The 15,403-nt window shown below is 39.6% G+C and overlaps 1 protein-coding gene across 1 annotated transcript in view; it reads left to right on the top strand.

Annotated features, from left to right (window-relative positions):
* The window catches only part of PLXND1 (plexin D1), a 164,203-nt gene that overhangs the window by 47,045 nt on the left and 101,755 nt on the right, over positions 1-15,403 (top strand). The window contains exons 3-5 of the mRNA XM_063121424.1: positions 4,828-5,004; positions 9,961-10,092; positions 14,121-14,221. Of these exons, the coding sequence (XP_062977494.1) occupies positions 4,828-5,004; positions 9,961-10,092; positions 14,121-14,221 (410 nt within the window). The remainder of the gene's footprint in view (positions 1-4,827; positions 5,005-9,960; positions 10,093-14,120; positions 14,222-15,403) is intronic.

Here is a 15,403-nt window from a genome sequence, read left to right on the forward strand (position 1 = left end):
CAGAGTTAAGAAAAATGCATTGGGGGCATAAAGGATCTTACAGTTTTAGGTAGCACAACTGTTTTTTTTTTTTTTGTCTCCAAGATAAAATTAACAAAGAAGATAGTCTCCAAAGATTTGAATCAGTTTGCACTTTTTGTTAACAACAAAAGTAATACTATAATCTTCACTCAGTTATCTCTCTGCCAGGTTGTATACGTTGTATATGTTTACAGGTTTATGCAGTTCTTTCAACTGAACAGAATAAAAGCTATTTGTTTGTTAGTGTGTGTTGGAGGCCTTATACAGTCATGAAACAGAACAGTTTTTGCAAATTCCTAGGTACTAGGATACGTTTCATGTCTTCGGGAGGTTTTCAGCCCTGTTGTCAAGGATATAATAGCAGCCCAGTAGGGAGCACTGTCCTGCAACTCTTCTCCTGCTCATCTTTCTGAGCTCCAACAGCAAAGAAATGTTGCAAAATTCCATACAGTTCAGGAACTTAAACTAGAAAAGTAATTGAAAATGTCACATGTCAGTCCTGTTCTCTTAGCATCTCACCAGGGCTGTAGGGCACACACCTTCTATTCTGCCTCCCTTTCCCTCCCTGGACAGCAGTGGAGGAGGAGGAGGATAAAGAAGAAGGCTGCTGCTCCAAAAACGCACATGGGCCATTCAGTACTTAAAAATGATTTTTCATATTTATTTATTTATTTATTTGTTATATTTTTATACCACCCAATAGCCAAAGCTCTCTGGGCAGTTTACAAGAGTTAAAATCATCACCCATGAATCAAAGTATAAATCAAAACAATATAAAACAAACAGTAGTATATAAAAAAAAATACAAATAATATATAAAAGTGCAACCAGGGTAAAACCGAGCAGCGATGGAGAGATACAGATTTAAAATACCAATTTAAAATACAGATTTATTTTAATGCACAATCGCAGCACTGATATGAAGATTCAGTACTATTTACATCATTTTAGGAAGAAATGGAAAGGGACCTATGTATCTTGTTACCAGGGGAAGCAACATTGGGCTTAAATTATCTCACAGTATCTTGGGAACAAGCACCTACAATATATATAACCAAGCTTGCCTGGCCTGGCTTCAAAGGGGGTATATTTGGGATATAAGAGTGTGTGCTTGGGTACACCATTGAGTTGGTATGTGCTGTGTCACAAGAGATTTGCCTGAAGACATTGAGCACACTTTCCCCTGTAGAAAATACAGGAGAAAGTAACTGTATTGTACAGCACAGCTTGGGTGGAGACAAACTTGAGCTCTGCACTGGTCCAGGCTCAGTAGAAAAATATCAATTGAGCTGGTTTGCATGATGATTATGTGATTTTTGAAATGGTCAGAAGACTTATTCAATAAAGGTATTCATTCATTCATTCATTCATGATAAAATAGCCCACTGTGGCTTATTTAGGCCATGGTGGACTGTGGCAGATGCAGGCAGCCATTCTGAATATTCAACACCCAACCACAGCTTGTTGTGTCATGTGAACCCAGGGACAGTGGGTTGTGCCAGGATTAAACAACCTCCACATAACCCATGGTCTGTTGTTGGGTTATGCGAGGGTTAAATAACCCTTGCATAACTCACTATCCCTGGGTTTGCATGACATGGCAAGCCATAGCTGGGCAAATATACCCATTACATCTAGTATATGAAGGAAAATTAGATACACATTATTATACATATTGCAATTAAAATCAGGTCCTCTGGCTCTTAATATTTTTATGTTGAGGCATGAAAGTTGTCCTCTGCAGCCTTCAAAGAAGAAATCTAGACCTTCTAGTTCAGGAAAAAATTATCTTCACCAGTGGTTGCCAAATTCAAAGCTGTTAAGTAAAGAAAGCAGCTGTTCATGATTCTCCCAAAGACCTTTCCATACACTCATTTTTCTAAACATTCAGTGTGCATTTGTTTCCAATTTGTAGTGCGCTGTCTGCATATGTTTTGCCTAGGTAACACTTTTGTTATGGGGATATCTTATTTCTGAGCTAAGTGCTATATCTTAGATTGCCTTCACTATCGGACTAATTGTGAAGGGAATGGAGCAGGTTAACTTAACACTGTGGTTCCTGAACCGAATAAGAAAGACACCAAGGTGGATCAGCAAGGAATCAGTGGTTTCTTGATAACTATCCTTAAGGTTGCCTCCCTCACATTTTGAAAAACCATTGGCCTTCCACAAAGGAGAATTTTTGTACTTGGAAAGGATTTGCCTGTTAAATCCACTCTTGGCTTAGAGGACACACACTTTTTAGTGCCTGGCGTTGTATTAGCACCAGCATCCAGTGCTTGATCTGGCATATCATTCACAAGTTTCTCATAATCTACATTCTGAGAATAGCTGATGTAGACAAAAATCAATACATCCATCATAGTGGAGAGCCTTGTGCATATTGTAGTCTTCAACACATTACTCAGCCTGGTGTTTGCTTTATTTTTCCATCTGCTAGAGAGGGCTCAGTGTAAATGACGGCAGCATCTTTGCTCCTGTTTCAGGTGACTATGGCCAGATCTACACCAAGCAGGATATAGCACTATGAAAGCAGTATGAAAGCAGAATATAAAAGGCAGGAGCCACATTACTGCTTTATAGCGGTATTGAAGTGCACTGACAACTGTTGGGGGCCATGACACATACCATATACCGCTTTCATAGTGCTATATCCTTCTTGGTGTGGCTCTTGCCTATTATATACAGTTTCCTAGTGCTATATCCTGCTTGGTGTGACTCTTGCCTATTATATACTACTTTCACACCACTTTCATAGTGCTATATCCTGCTTGGTGTAGATCTAGCCTATGTAAACAATCTCAGGAAGGAGAGAGCCTCACATTATATCCAAATCCAGGATTATGGTTTATTGCATCCAGGCAACCCAGGATTCCTAAACCAACACAAAACCTGGTTTAATGCTGGCTTGGGGCCTGGCTTGTTTGGCTCAAAAAACATATTCCCAGGTTTGGATGTAAGGCAATAGGAGATGTGTAGCATGAACAAATGAACTGATTGCATCAACACACTGCTTGTTCACGTAGTGGGGGTTTTTAAATCTGGGATTCCTGGCTTAGTGCCATGTACAAACATAGCCTGAGTGAATGATATGCTGCATCAAACAGTGGATGCTGCTGCTAATATAACACCAGGCACTAAATGCATGTACTTGAACCAGTTTAGTTCCACTGATTGTAATAGGATCTATCAGCTTAATCAAGTATCTTAGTTTAATCACTCTGGCTACCTGTTGTCCAGATTTGATTATAAAACCCCAGTACAGATACCACTATGAAAGAGAGATAGGATCTTGATAAAAATATGTATAAATATTTGGCTAAATAAGGGAAGGACAGTTAAATAAGAAAAAAAAATGAAAGGGTCCTGTGTATAGAGAAAGAAAATTGTTTTGCCCAGTTACAGGAAAATATATAAATATTGCTTCAAAGATGGCGATGGGTGGGTTTTTTTGTTTTGTTGTTGTTGTTATATAGAATTAAATAATGCAGAACTGCAAAATACATTTTGCAGAGATCTTCACATTCATAACACATTATCTCTTCTATTAGGTCTCTTAGAAACAATGCCATATCTTTGAGGTTATGTTATTCCTTCTGTGGACTTGTTCTAGCATTAAAGGTTTTTAAATCAGCCTTTTCCATCTTGCCTTAGTGTGACTTACAAAGTCAGTTAAGTCCTGGCCTAATGCCTACCAGGCTATGGAAGAGTGCCTAATCATAATATTTGTTTCTTTGGATAAAGCATACAATGTAGTTTGTGGCAATAAATTTGCATTTGAGTGCTAATAAAGAGAAAGGCTCTTCTGCCTTGGCAATGGTTCATGATCAAAACATATTCTAAATGACATTTGTGCATGAATGACATTATAGGTTCAATATTGCTAACTTTCTTGAAGTATATCAGAGGCAATGGAAGAAACTGCAGGGAGATTAGGAAGTTGCCTGGTCACCCACTACCAATATCCCACTAATTCTTAGAAACCCTCTACATCAGGGCTACCCAACCTTTTTAGAGCCATGGGCACATTTGGGAATTTGAGACCATGCTATGGGCATCACCACGAAATGCCTAATCAGTTGGTTGCGATTTTGGTGTCTACCTGTCACGTCTGTGGATCTCAGGCTGCGTCTTATTCAGCAAACACTTTTGTTTCATGTCTATTGGACATTACAATGTCTCTTTAATAAGGGATTATCCAGCCAATGCTTCTTTTAAACATTTGTTTTCACAATGTCCAGTAGTTCCCTCTTTTTGGAGGAGGTTATTACACAGATAAATTTTGTACTGGAACAGACTTTAATATTTGCTGATGTACATGCTGTTTCAAATTATTTACCACCTTCATGGAAATTAACAAATGGTCAGTATGAATGGCTTCTCTACCCCCTTTTCACAGTTAAAAGACTGATATTACAATTTTTGAAGGATAAACACACACCTCCTATAATGCAATGGATTCTGGACCTTACGGTAGTTTCAATATTCGAAAGGGGGGCATATAGACACTACCTTCAATTGTTTACTTATTTGGATATTTGATCCATTTTTGTTGAAACCTATTTATAATTGCTAGAAAACTGTATGCATTTCATATAAATCCACATATGTATATTTTAAAACTGAGGAAAATTGGCTGCTGTTGGCACTTCATTGGGAACCCATTCGCGGATGTCACAGGAAGCGCCACGCTGGAGACCTCTGCTCAATGTCTCTGTCTTTTGAAAAATGAAATTAATATGCAGTGGGTTACAAGTCGCTGTCGTGTCCTAATATGTATTCACTAATGTGCTCTTTTCTTTTCAGTTGCAACCAGAACAGTTGGACTGTGGTGCAGCACATCTCCAGCATCCGCTGTCAATCCTGCAACCTATCAAAGCAAGGCCAGTGTACACTTTACCAGGCCTAACATCAGTGGCAGTCTCCAGTGTCAATAATTACACCGTTGTATTTCTAGGAACAGCCAATGGAAGACTGCTTAAGGTAATAGTAACAGGATATCAAAGAGTTAATAAAGCATCTAAGGGCCTTCCCAATTAATAATAGGATATGGTATCTTTCCACTGTGAACCTCTTGGTAATAGATAGCCGTGCTGACACTATATGAAAGCTGTTGTTAAACTGCCATCTCAACTTTATGGAGCTATCATACATAGTAAACAGGGTCAGGCTGGTTCAGTTCCTGAATGGGTGACTGCAAGGAGGTCCTAAATTCAAAAGGAAGTGGTTTTAATGATTCATTCCATCCTAATGTTATGGGACACTGAACTGAAGGCATAATTTTTCAGAGGAGACAGAAGCCCTGAGTGCTTGTGGTTGTTAAAGGTCCTATGATGTTTCTTACAAACAGTAAAATTGCTAATTTGTGCACTTTGGCTAACTAACATTTGGTGAAACTGTACTTTCTAAACCCCAAATTCCCCAAGCACTTTCTTAGCATGTACAGTAATAGGATTTATCTGACAGCTTCTCTTAAAAGTTTTAGAACAACTGAAATTCAGTTTTGTCTTCCACCAACTTGTCTGTTCCAAACAGCTGATCAGTGCTGTTCAATGTGCTATTAGTGCTAAACTGTAGATAAGCACTGAACACTATGCTTATCTGAAACGTTCATTATCTGACTTGTTCAAGTCCAGCTTGTCTTTTTATCAAAGTTCTTCTATGACATTTGCTTTTCAAACTAGCTATTCTCTTATCTCTTAGGTAGCTGCAGCAATATTATGAAGTCTACTGAATGATATTTAAGAATGAATCTCTATATGGAAAGTGTTGCAAGATATGAAATGCTGATATGATTGTCTGAGCAACCTTGGATAGCAGTCAGGAAATCATTGCTTGTGAAAGATCCTCTCAACTGTAGAAGGGAGTGAATCTTATAGAAATTTCAGCCATCGTAATTGACATGTTCACTGACTGTCCAAACAAGAAAGAAGGCCTGCCTGTAGCATTTCTGTATCTGGAGACAATTAGACTATTATTCACACTGCACAGAACCCTGCAGTCACCTGACAGTAATGTTGCTTCACGTCCTTGCCCACACATGCACCTTGACATGTAAGTTTCACACCTACGTGGAATATAGGACTAAAAACAGACCTTGCAAGAGGTGTGGGGCATACATGAATGAGCTCTTATTGAATAAGCTCTTATTCAAATGGGGAATAGTTGCTTCTGTATTTGGGGAACTTTACTCGAACACACTTAATTGGGGGAAATTAGCTCACACTCTCATTAGTTTCAAAAACATTTTTTTTTTACAAAGCTTACTCTCAAACACAGACATACACAAATGTTACAGTGGAGAAAAATTGCTTCATTAATACATCCTCCCACCCCAGCACATGAGGCATATACCTGTTCTTTGATTAATGGATAGAAAAGATGTAGATTGGTGAAATTACTATTACTGAATATGGCAGAGAAGTGGCGGCTAAGGAAATGGCAAAGAGGAAGGGATTGAATGCCTATACTTCAGAGGAAACATGAGTGCTGGTGAAATAGGGGGTTGTGGGGGTAGACATTAATAGATTTAGAAGAGAAGGGGAGAATGAAAAAAAAATGAAATGGCTATAATTACCTGGCTCAGAGGAAAGGAAACCTGAAGAATCTCATTTGCTAAAAGTTGCAAAAATGCAATGAACATAGACCACCTTTGCTTGTCTGTGTCTTAGTTCCAATTTAGAAAAATGTGGGGCATTATCCTGCAATCACTTGGTCATTCCTGAATTCCAAGAGGTCAAGAAATAGCCGGTGGCTGATATAGGGTGACCATATGAAAAGGAGGGCAGGGTTCCTGTATCTTAAACAGTTGTATAGAAAGGGGAATTTCAGCAGGTGTCATTGTTAATGCATGCAGCATCTGGTGAAATTCCCTCTTCATCACAACAGTTAAAGCTGCAGGAGCTAAACTAGAGCAACCAGATACGAAAGAGGGCAGGGCTCCTGCAGCTTTAACTGGTGTGATAAAGAGAAAATTTCACCAGGTTCTCCATATATACAAATCACGCCTGTGGAAATTCCCTTTTCTACACAACAGTTAAAGATGCAGAAAGTGCATTTCATGTCCACCATTTCCACATGATAGCCAAGGGAGGAGACCTTTTTATTCTTAATTGCTGACAGTTCAGCTGGCAGTGGGGAAGGTGGGAGGGTTCATTTCAGATAGCACAAGTGCTGGTGTGTTGAATCTGCACCAGTTTCCCAGTCATGGGGTCTATGATGTCATCAACCTAAGCAGGCTTCTCTAGGAATCTGTGCAGCATCTTCCCCACAAAAATAGATCTTGTTTAGCTGCTACACAAGGAGGAAGGCAACAAGTACACAACGTATCTACCACTGGGCTGCAGTTGGTCCAAGCTGAATTTTCATCACTCCCTGGTCATTCAGCTGTTGACTCACTTCTGTAGCTCTTCTATCCTTTCTTTAGTCTCATTCAGCCCTGAGCTCAGTTCAGTGTCAGAGCATTTTGACAAGGCAAACTTGTGCTGATGCAGCACACTTGATCACTACTGATGATAAGAATTAAAGAATTCATGCTTGAGAAACGTAAGACTGGCATGTTGATCCAGGATTCTGTTCACTTAACAAGAAAAATGTATCACTTGACAAGCTCACAGCATAGGCTTTCATTCTTCAATAAAGAAGCAACTGGATGTTCTTTAAGCTGTATAGTGATATACAATATCTACTAATTCTTAACTTTTAATCAGCATTTGAGGCTATAGTGCAATCAAGTTGGCATTTAATATATTGTAGAAATAAATGCCTGTACTCGAAATTTTATTGCACAGCTTTTAGTTATTAACAATGACCTCTTATAAATTGTTCCCTGTCTTGATTGGTACTTGTAAAAAGCATACAGACACACCCTCCAGTTGAAATAAATAGTTCCTGATTGGTCCTTACTACTGCTGAGCTATAGATGAGGCATGAATCCATGTGTGCGATATGCCTGTTTTATCTATGTTGAAACAATGCATCAGGGGCCAAGATTTAAGGCATTGTAAATATCTCCAAGCCAAGAACAGCCACCAGCTGCAATAGCCCTAGTGCACACCACTGGCTGAAGAAAGGGTTTGATATCAGCCAATCAGAGTAGCCATTCAGTGTAGCTGCTGCAGTAGTAAGCCTATTAAGTAAACGTCACCCATCAAGGAAAGACATGACTAGAATCTGCTTTGTATCAGTCTGGAGATAATAACACATAATGTAGAATATTAGATCAGAAATAGAGGGAGAACAGAAGGGAATCCAATTTCTTTCACTGCTTTCCAAATGTTCCTAACAGGAAGGTGGGAAATATATCTGAGGTTTTCTGGCTTGATATTTGCCTAGAGGCTTAGGTTACACAACAAAGGGCTGGGCAACCTGACATCAGAGTCAGTTGCACAGGGCAGTGGGTGCAGATACATTCCTCACACAGCTTGTGTTCACACAATAGTAGCAGCTCTGCCTCCATTATCATATCAGAAAGGCAGTCTTATCTGCTGAACCTCCATTAGAGAAATGCTCCTGGCTGTTCTTGCTGGGATAATTTGCTCAGATAGCTATAATCTAATTCTACTACACAGCTGCAGAACCAGAAGCTTTTTTACCTTGGGGGCTCCTAGTTACTTGGCATGGAATACAGAATACTTGGTAGGAGTTATAATTCAGGTTTCCTATCCAAGACAAGACAGTAAAAGGGGCATAAGCAATGTTCAGCCAGTTCCCCAAGCAGCAATTATGATTTCCTATCACATAGGGAATTAATCTGATCCGGTAAATTATAAAGCATGCCACAGAAGGGCATTTCACAGGGGCCATTTTCAATGGCACATTCAAAAGATTCATTAATGGAAAAAGCAGTAAGTGTAAAGGAGCAGTGCTTCTAATGTTGGGTAAAAAGACAGCATATTAGAGCACTATATTAGAAGACAGAGCTCTTTGGCCAAGAACAGAGGTGCTTTAATATATTGTTCAGACTTCCCTAGTTTAATCAACACATTGCCTGCTAGCTCCAATCTAGTAGGGAATGTGTTTGGCAGTTTCTACCAGCATGGCAGGTCTAGCACGTTTGACCACAAACTTTGGCTTTTTCTCCTAGGCTTCACACCTTGACCATTACTATTCAGACGAAGATGTGAGAAATTAGTCTCGTTAGCTCTTGCTTTCAATTCACAAACACTGAATGTCATCGTTTCTGCAAAAACTAGCTGATGCTGTTCCCTTCTTAGTTGCCCAGGAAATGCCCACTTCATAGAAATTCTTCATTTTAGAAGCTGAAATTTGTGTCTTTATCATGTAATATAGGCTGTGTTCAGACAACACGATAGTCAACGGTATCGACTTGACAGTTGTTTATCTAGGGGGTACTACCCACGCAACATGATAACCATGGTGTGGATTAGGATTAGCGTTGAGTTGACTCACTCATCGCCCGCCCTCTCTCCCCCCTTCAATCCTCTTGCTAGTTTCCTATCAGCCATTACTGCTGAAAATCTATCCAGCTGGCTGGACTAGAGAGTCAGCCACCACTTTTACCGCTATTGCCTTGCAACTCTGTGGCTGACGAACTAACCAACGTTGGCCGAGGAGATAACCAACAGTGATCTCCACACAACATGATAACCAAATGGTGGTTCAAATAGCCAACTCTGCACAGCATTGGTTATTTGCATTTGTTATTTGGACCAAATAACCAACCGCTGGTTAAAAAACGTGCGCCACACAACACAATAACCCACAGTGGGCTAAGTAACCAACCGTCGACTATTTAAACCACAGGTGGTTATCGTGTTGTCTGAACTCAGCCATAGAGTCATATTTAAAAATAACACAGGCTAACTGATCAATTAATATATGACTTCCACGTTTCAAAAAGAATGACACCTTTTCTTTCCTTTCTTCCTCAAAAAGCACAGAGTTGGTGGTCTTATCAAATGTTTCCCTTCTTGACAGATTAATCTGAACAGTTCTATGGAGTTCATAAGTAGGGAGTCAATTACTGTGGCTTACAATGAGCCTGTCCACCCCATCATGCAGTTTGATCCTTCTGACTCCAGTTACCTTTATCTAATGACTTCCCATCAGGTAAGATTGTTTCACAAACACATTTTCTTAGTGTCATGTGAACCGCCCAGAGAGTTTCTATACTGGGCGGTATAGAAATGCAATAAATAAATAAATAATTGTTTCACCTGTCTGTTGGACTGTTTACAGTATATGTTTAGGGTTTTCATACCTGTAGAGCTGATATATCATAAGGCTTTTCTTTCTTACAAAATGTCCTGAAATAAATGTTTTCAGAATAGTTCTGTTTTAATATTTTGGTACTCATACTTTTGGGCAGATTGTGAAAAAGCAGAGGTAACTCTTTACCAGCTTCATTTCAAATTTCTCAGCCTAGATTCTGATGCAGTTCTCATTGAACATTTATGACTTTTAGGATAATATAACTCAGTTTTATTTTTTGTTTTTACACGGTTCATTCTGCAGGTGAATTTTCCTGACGGCTAAAAAGATGAGGTGGGGGTTAGCAGTTGTTGAACCCATCTATAGTGAAAGCAAGCAAGAAATTATTTTACGTTTCACTGAATTTCTAGCACAAGTTTGTCTGGACTTTAAAGTGGCCAGTATTAGAAATTGTTCTTGGTATACAATTGATTCTTTCTAACCAATTATATAGCGTGCTGTATGAGAGTTAACTATCCAGCATAGAAAGAATTCTCATGTTTATAATTATTGCTTTCCTGCGTCCTGTAAATGTCTAGCTAAAGAGAAACTAAGTTTGCATGCGCTCAAAGCATCAGTGGTCTAATCTACATTCCCTTTTAATCTACAGAAACAGATGTGCAATCAATAATTTTGTACTTGGTATTTAAACTCTCCAGCTGTAATTCCTTACACTGTTGGGCCTACAGAATACCCATTACTGCTGTACAGTTTCCTTTGGGGTGTGTGTGTAATAAATCATGTCTTTGCTGTATCCTATAAACATTTGAGATCACAATAGTTTACCTAGAGTAGTAGCTCTTTATCATTCTGTTTACAAGGCATCAACTGATATAATAATCCAGTTTTGTTTCTTCTCCCTACCCATCCCCCAAGAGATATTTAGCCTGGGTAAAATTTGTCTATGCAAGTGTAGAGGGTACTCTGAACTATTTGACCAGACTTCTACCTAATGTAAATAAGTCAGGGCTAAGGTTTGAAATCACAAGATGTAGCAATCTTGCTGAAGCTATACAAGGGCGGATCCGCACGTCAGCCCCAGAGCACATTTATGCGACCCCAGGTTACCCCGAAAACGATAGTCTGTACTTGCCTGTAAAAAGAAACGAGGAAGAGACGATGACGCCGCCGACGCCACCCAGCTTCCTGCTCCCCGGCCGGGACGGAGAGCTGGGTGGAGAGCGGAAAAAGCTCTCTACCCCGCCTTCTTCAAAAAGAGCTCTCCGAGCTGGCCGGGGAGCAGGAAGCTGGGTGGCATCGGCGGCGTCATCGGCGGCGTCTCTTCCTTGTTTCTTTTTACAGGCAAGTACAGACTATCGTTTTCGGGGTGCCCTGGGGTTGCATAAATGCGCTCTGGGGCCGACGTGCGGATCCGCCCCAAGTTTGGGTTTTGTCAGTGCCTGCATAAGCTGCCTCCTAGTAACCCTATGTTTGCCATCTTTAAATATTATTGAAAAAATGTGGGACGTAATTGTAATAATCAAGAGGAAATCCCAACCTTTTTGCAAATGTGACTTGCTCTTTATAAACTGAAAATAAATGTTAGCTACTTTTTAGGGAAATCCCACAACCTGCATAATCCCCTCATTGAGAGGTTTCATGATGCTTCATGTATCTCCATTTCTTATCAACTGTTGCTCACAAGGTGCAATAATAACATCTCTAAAGCATAACAGGGTTGGAAATAGCCACACACAAAAACCCTGGCAGATACATATAAAATGGTATTTTTTGTCTTATTCCAATATGGTGAGGAACACATGAGTTTATGGGTAAAGGTTCACAAGAAAGCAAATAGAACAATGGACATCATGGAACAACATAATGTTGGACTGGAGTGATGCTACTGGGAGTACAAAAGGCATATGTTACTTTTGAGCAGATTTCAGATGAATATTTTGAGAGCTGGACAGCTTGATCAACATAGCAGAACACAGCAGTGTTGCATATGTTCTTCCAGGTCAAATACGGTCAGATATTTGACAGTGGATGATGTTATTTTATCTGGAAAATGTCATTCCCCTCCAACCCTCCTTGGAGAAAGAGCTGAAGGATCAGGAGCCACCTACCACCAGCAATGATCAGGCTTTGCCACTAGACCAGGAGGAACCCAATCCATCAGGAGTAACAACCATGAGGGCATCACCTGTGGAGGACAAAGAGTCTGCCTCAGAGATGGAGGCAGAGAAACCCTCAAGCCCTTGGGAAAGACACTGCCTGAAAAGACAAGAGCTTGGAAGGAGTTTTAGACTGGGCCAGAGACCTTGTGAAAAAATGTCTACTCATACATAACAGGACCTTTTCAGCTACAGTCACTAATAGCATACCGCTGAGGCTTGGGTGTGGCTCGGACAGCCTCTGCATTAAAATGGCAGTGTGAGGCTGAAAGAGTTGCTAGAAACAACATTGACCAGACCTTACTGAATCCAGCTTTGCTTGACTCCGGACTGCTTCCTTGATTGATTCCTTGCATGAGTACTTCTGGACTGGTTGTGCCTCCTCCTGCTTGCCCCTTGCCTGCTGTGTTGCCTTGAACCTTGTTACCTGAATGACTAAGACTTTGCTTTTTCCTTGATCCCTGTGTGTGCTGACCACCTTGGAACTCTTGGACCCTTGAACCTGCAACTGCTAGGCTCAGACTCTGGGAACATGACAGGAAATCATATTCAGATCTCTACATAGTTCGACAACTCACTGGATATTTGGGGCAATTTACCACTTCCAAACTTAACTCCCTCTGATGGATTGTTGTAAGACTTAAAAATACTGCTCAGAGCTCCTGGAATAAAGGCAGGATACATGAAACAAACTGTGTATTATTCATACGCCAAGAACAACACACAGTTTGTTAACTGTGGACTGTTGAAAATCTAGCAGGAGTTGTTTTTCATAATATCAGAACTTGGAACTCTGCGTTGTTGGGAGACAACCCAGAGTCTGAACCCATACTTAAAATGGTTTGTTAACCATGCATTGCTTCAACATGTGAACTCAGCCAATATCTGGAAAATAGCGTATAAGCAATTCGTATACCCAGGAAGAAGAAAATATCAAAATCCTCTTGTCAGATATTCACCAAGTTCTCTCGTCCAGATATTAATGTTCTGCAAGTAGAAAGGTTTTTTTTTGTTAAAAAAAATACATATTTCTTGCTCTTTCTATCTGTAGGCTTCAGGATGAGTAACAGCACTGAGATAGGTAAAAATTAATTAAAATAACAAAGGGTAAAACATACTAAAATGTCACTGCCTTTTCTATCTTTGAAATTTCTACAAAATCCTAGCCCAATGAAATGATCTTACAATACTGCTCAAAATGCCTTTGCACAATTTTTATTGAGTTTCTGGAAGCTGCAACTTTGCTGTAAGCAATCATGCTCTTCTCTATGTACCCTTTGTTGTATGGGCCTGTGTGTAGATATAATTCAGAGAGCATTCCCAGCTGGGGAAGAAGGCTTTCTGTCAGGTCAGTGTTTCCCAACCTGATGCCCTCCAGGTATTTTGGAGTTCAGCTCCCAACAGCCCTAGCCAGCCGGTCAGGAATGCTGGGAATTGTGGTCCAAAGCATCTGGAGGATGCCAGGTTGAGGAAGGCTGTCTTAGGTAGACTGGACTCAAGCGAGGATTTTTTAGCTTAAAGTCAATATCTTGTTGTGGGCTCAAAATTGTGCCTCTCTTAAAAATTAGCTAGGTTGTTTCATAACTTCTCCTCATAAAGCAATGTTGGAGGTGATCCCAGGGTAAGCTAAAGTTAAAATTCTGTGTATTGCTGTGTATCTCACAATTGCCACATCATTGTGAGCTCATCTGGTGATTAACAGATGAATGCATCTCAGAAAGTTTGGTTCTTTAAAAAATATTGCTACCTTGGATTTTCTTTGTTATACAGATAGCCCGTGTGAAAGTAGCTGCCTGCAATCAATATACTACATGTACAGAGTGCCTGGTTGCAGCTGATGCATACTGTGGATGGTGCACCCTGGAGACCAGGTAGAATATTTTTGTACACTACAAGCCTCTTGATCCAAGTCTCTAGCAGAAAACTATTGCCTAATATTAAGGGAAATGACCAGTCTTGTCATTTTTACCACTCTGCTTTGTTCTTGTGACAATATTAGGGTTGTTGACACAGTTTTCAACAGCACTTCCAGTTTCACAGCTTATTTTGAAGGATTAATTATCATGGATGAAATCTATGCATTTAAAAGGAATTTAAGAAACATTCTGTCAACAATTTATTCTTTTTCATAAGGATAACTTCATAAGCATAACTGTTTATGAAAAAGAAATTAATAAGTAATTAAAACTACATTATAAAATAAGCAGTGAGAAACAGCATTGAATTTGACAATAATAAAAAGTAGTGAAGTCTTTAAGATCAGTACAAAAACATTTTGTAATCTGCATTGATATTATTCTACCATAAAATAGATTTTCTGTGAAAAGACCTATCAAGGTCCTTTTGAAGTATCTTCAATTAAGTCAAAATAATCCTAATAGATTTTTTGGGGATAAAATTGAGTACCTGAAAACTAGTCATTTCACTAGGTATTTTAAGAGACAACATAACAAGGGGATCAAAGTGATTGGGCTTTTTAATTTTTTGTGTCAGTTATTTTGTCCACTATGACCATGGACTTCTTATTTTGGGAAACTGGTGTGCGGCATGCATATGTTTCAAATGAATTATGTTAGAACTGTACTTATTCTGAGAATCTTGGAATCTGGTGGTATGCAAACTGTATACTTGGCAATTCCATTTTTAAAAAGGTAAGTCTGTATATTTAAGATCTTGAAACCAGCATTTGGCAAAGACTTATAAATAAGAAAACCACAGTGACTTAAAGGATTAGTTTAATGGTCCCAAATACAGGTGTAAGGCTGTGTTAGTGCTCTCATGCACCCAGTACTAGTGATAGATTAGCAGAAGGAGCATAGAGGGACAGAGTCAGCCATCTTCTCATTAGGCTGCATCTTGAGGGCATTTTAAGTGGCCCAGAACGGCATATCTATAATATATCAGTAGTGTGAGGAACAAGATTGAGCTAGATGGCTCTCCCACTTGCCAAAATTTGGAACAGGATATAGAGGCACAAAAACATTGTTTGCCCATCAGTCTGTTTGTGCCAACAGTGTGCTTAGTAACAAATTATATCATCCCCTCCTGTAGTT

Source organism: Elgaria multicarinata, chromosome 3, assembly GCF_023053635.1.
Source record: "Elgaria multicarinata webbii isolate HBS135686 ecotype San Diego chromosome 3, rElgMul1.1.pri, whole genome shotgun sequence".
NCBI lineage: Eukaryota > Metazoa > Chordata > Lepidosauria > Squamata > Anguidae > Elgaria > Elgaria multicarinata.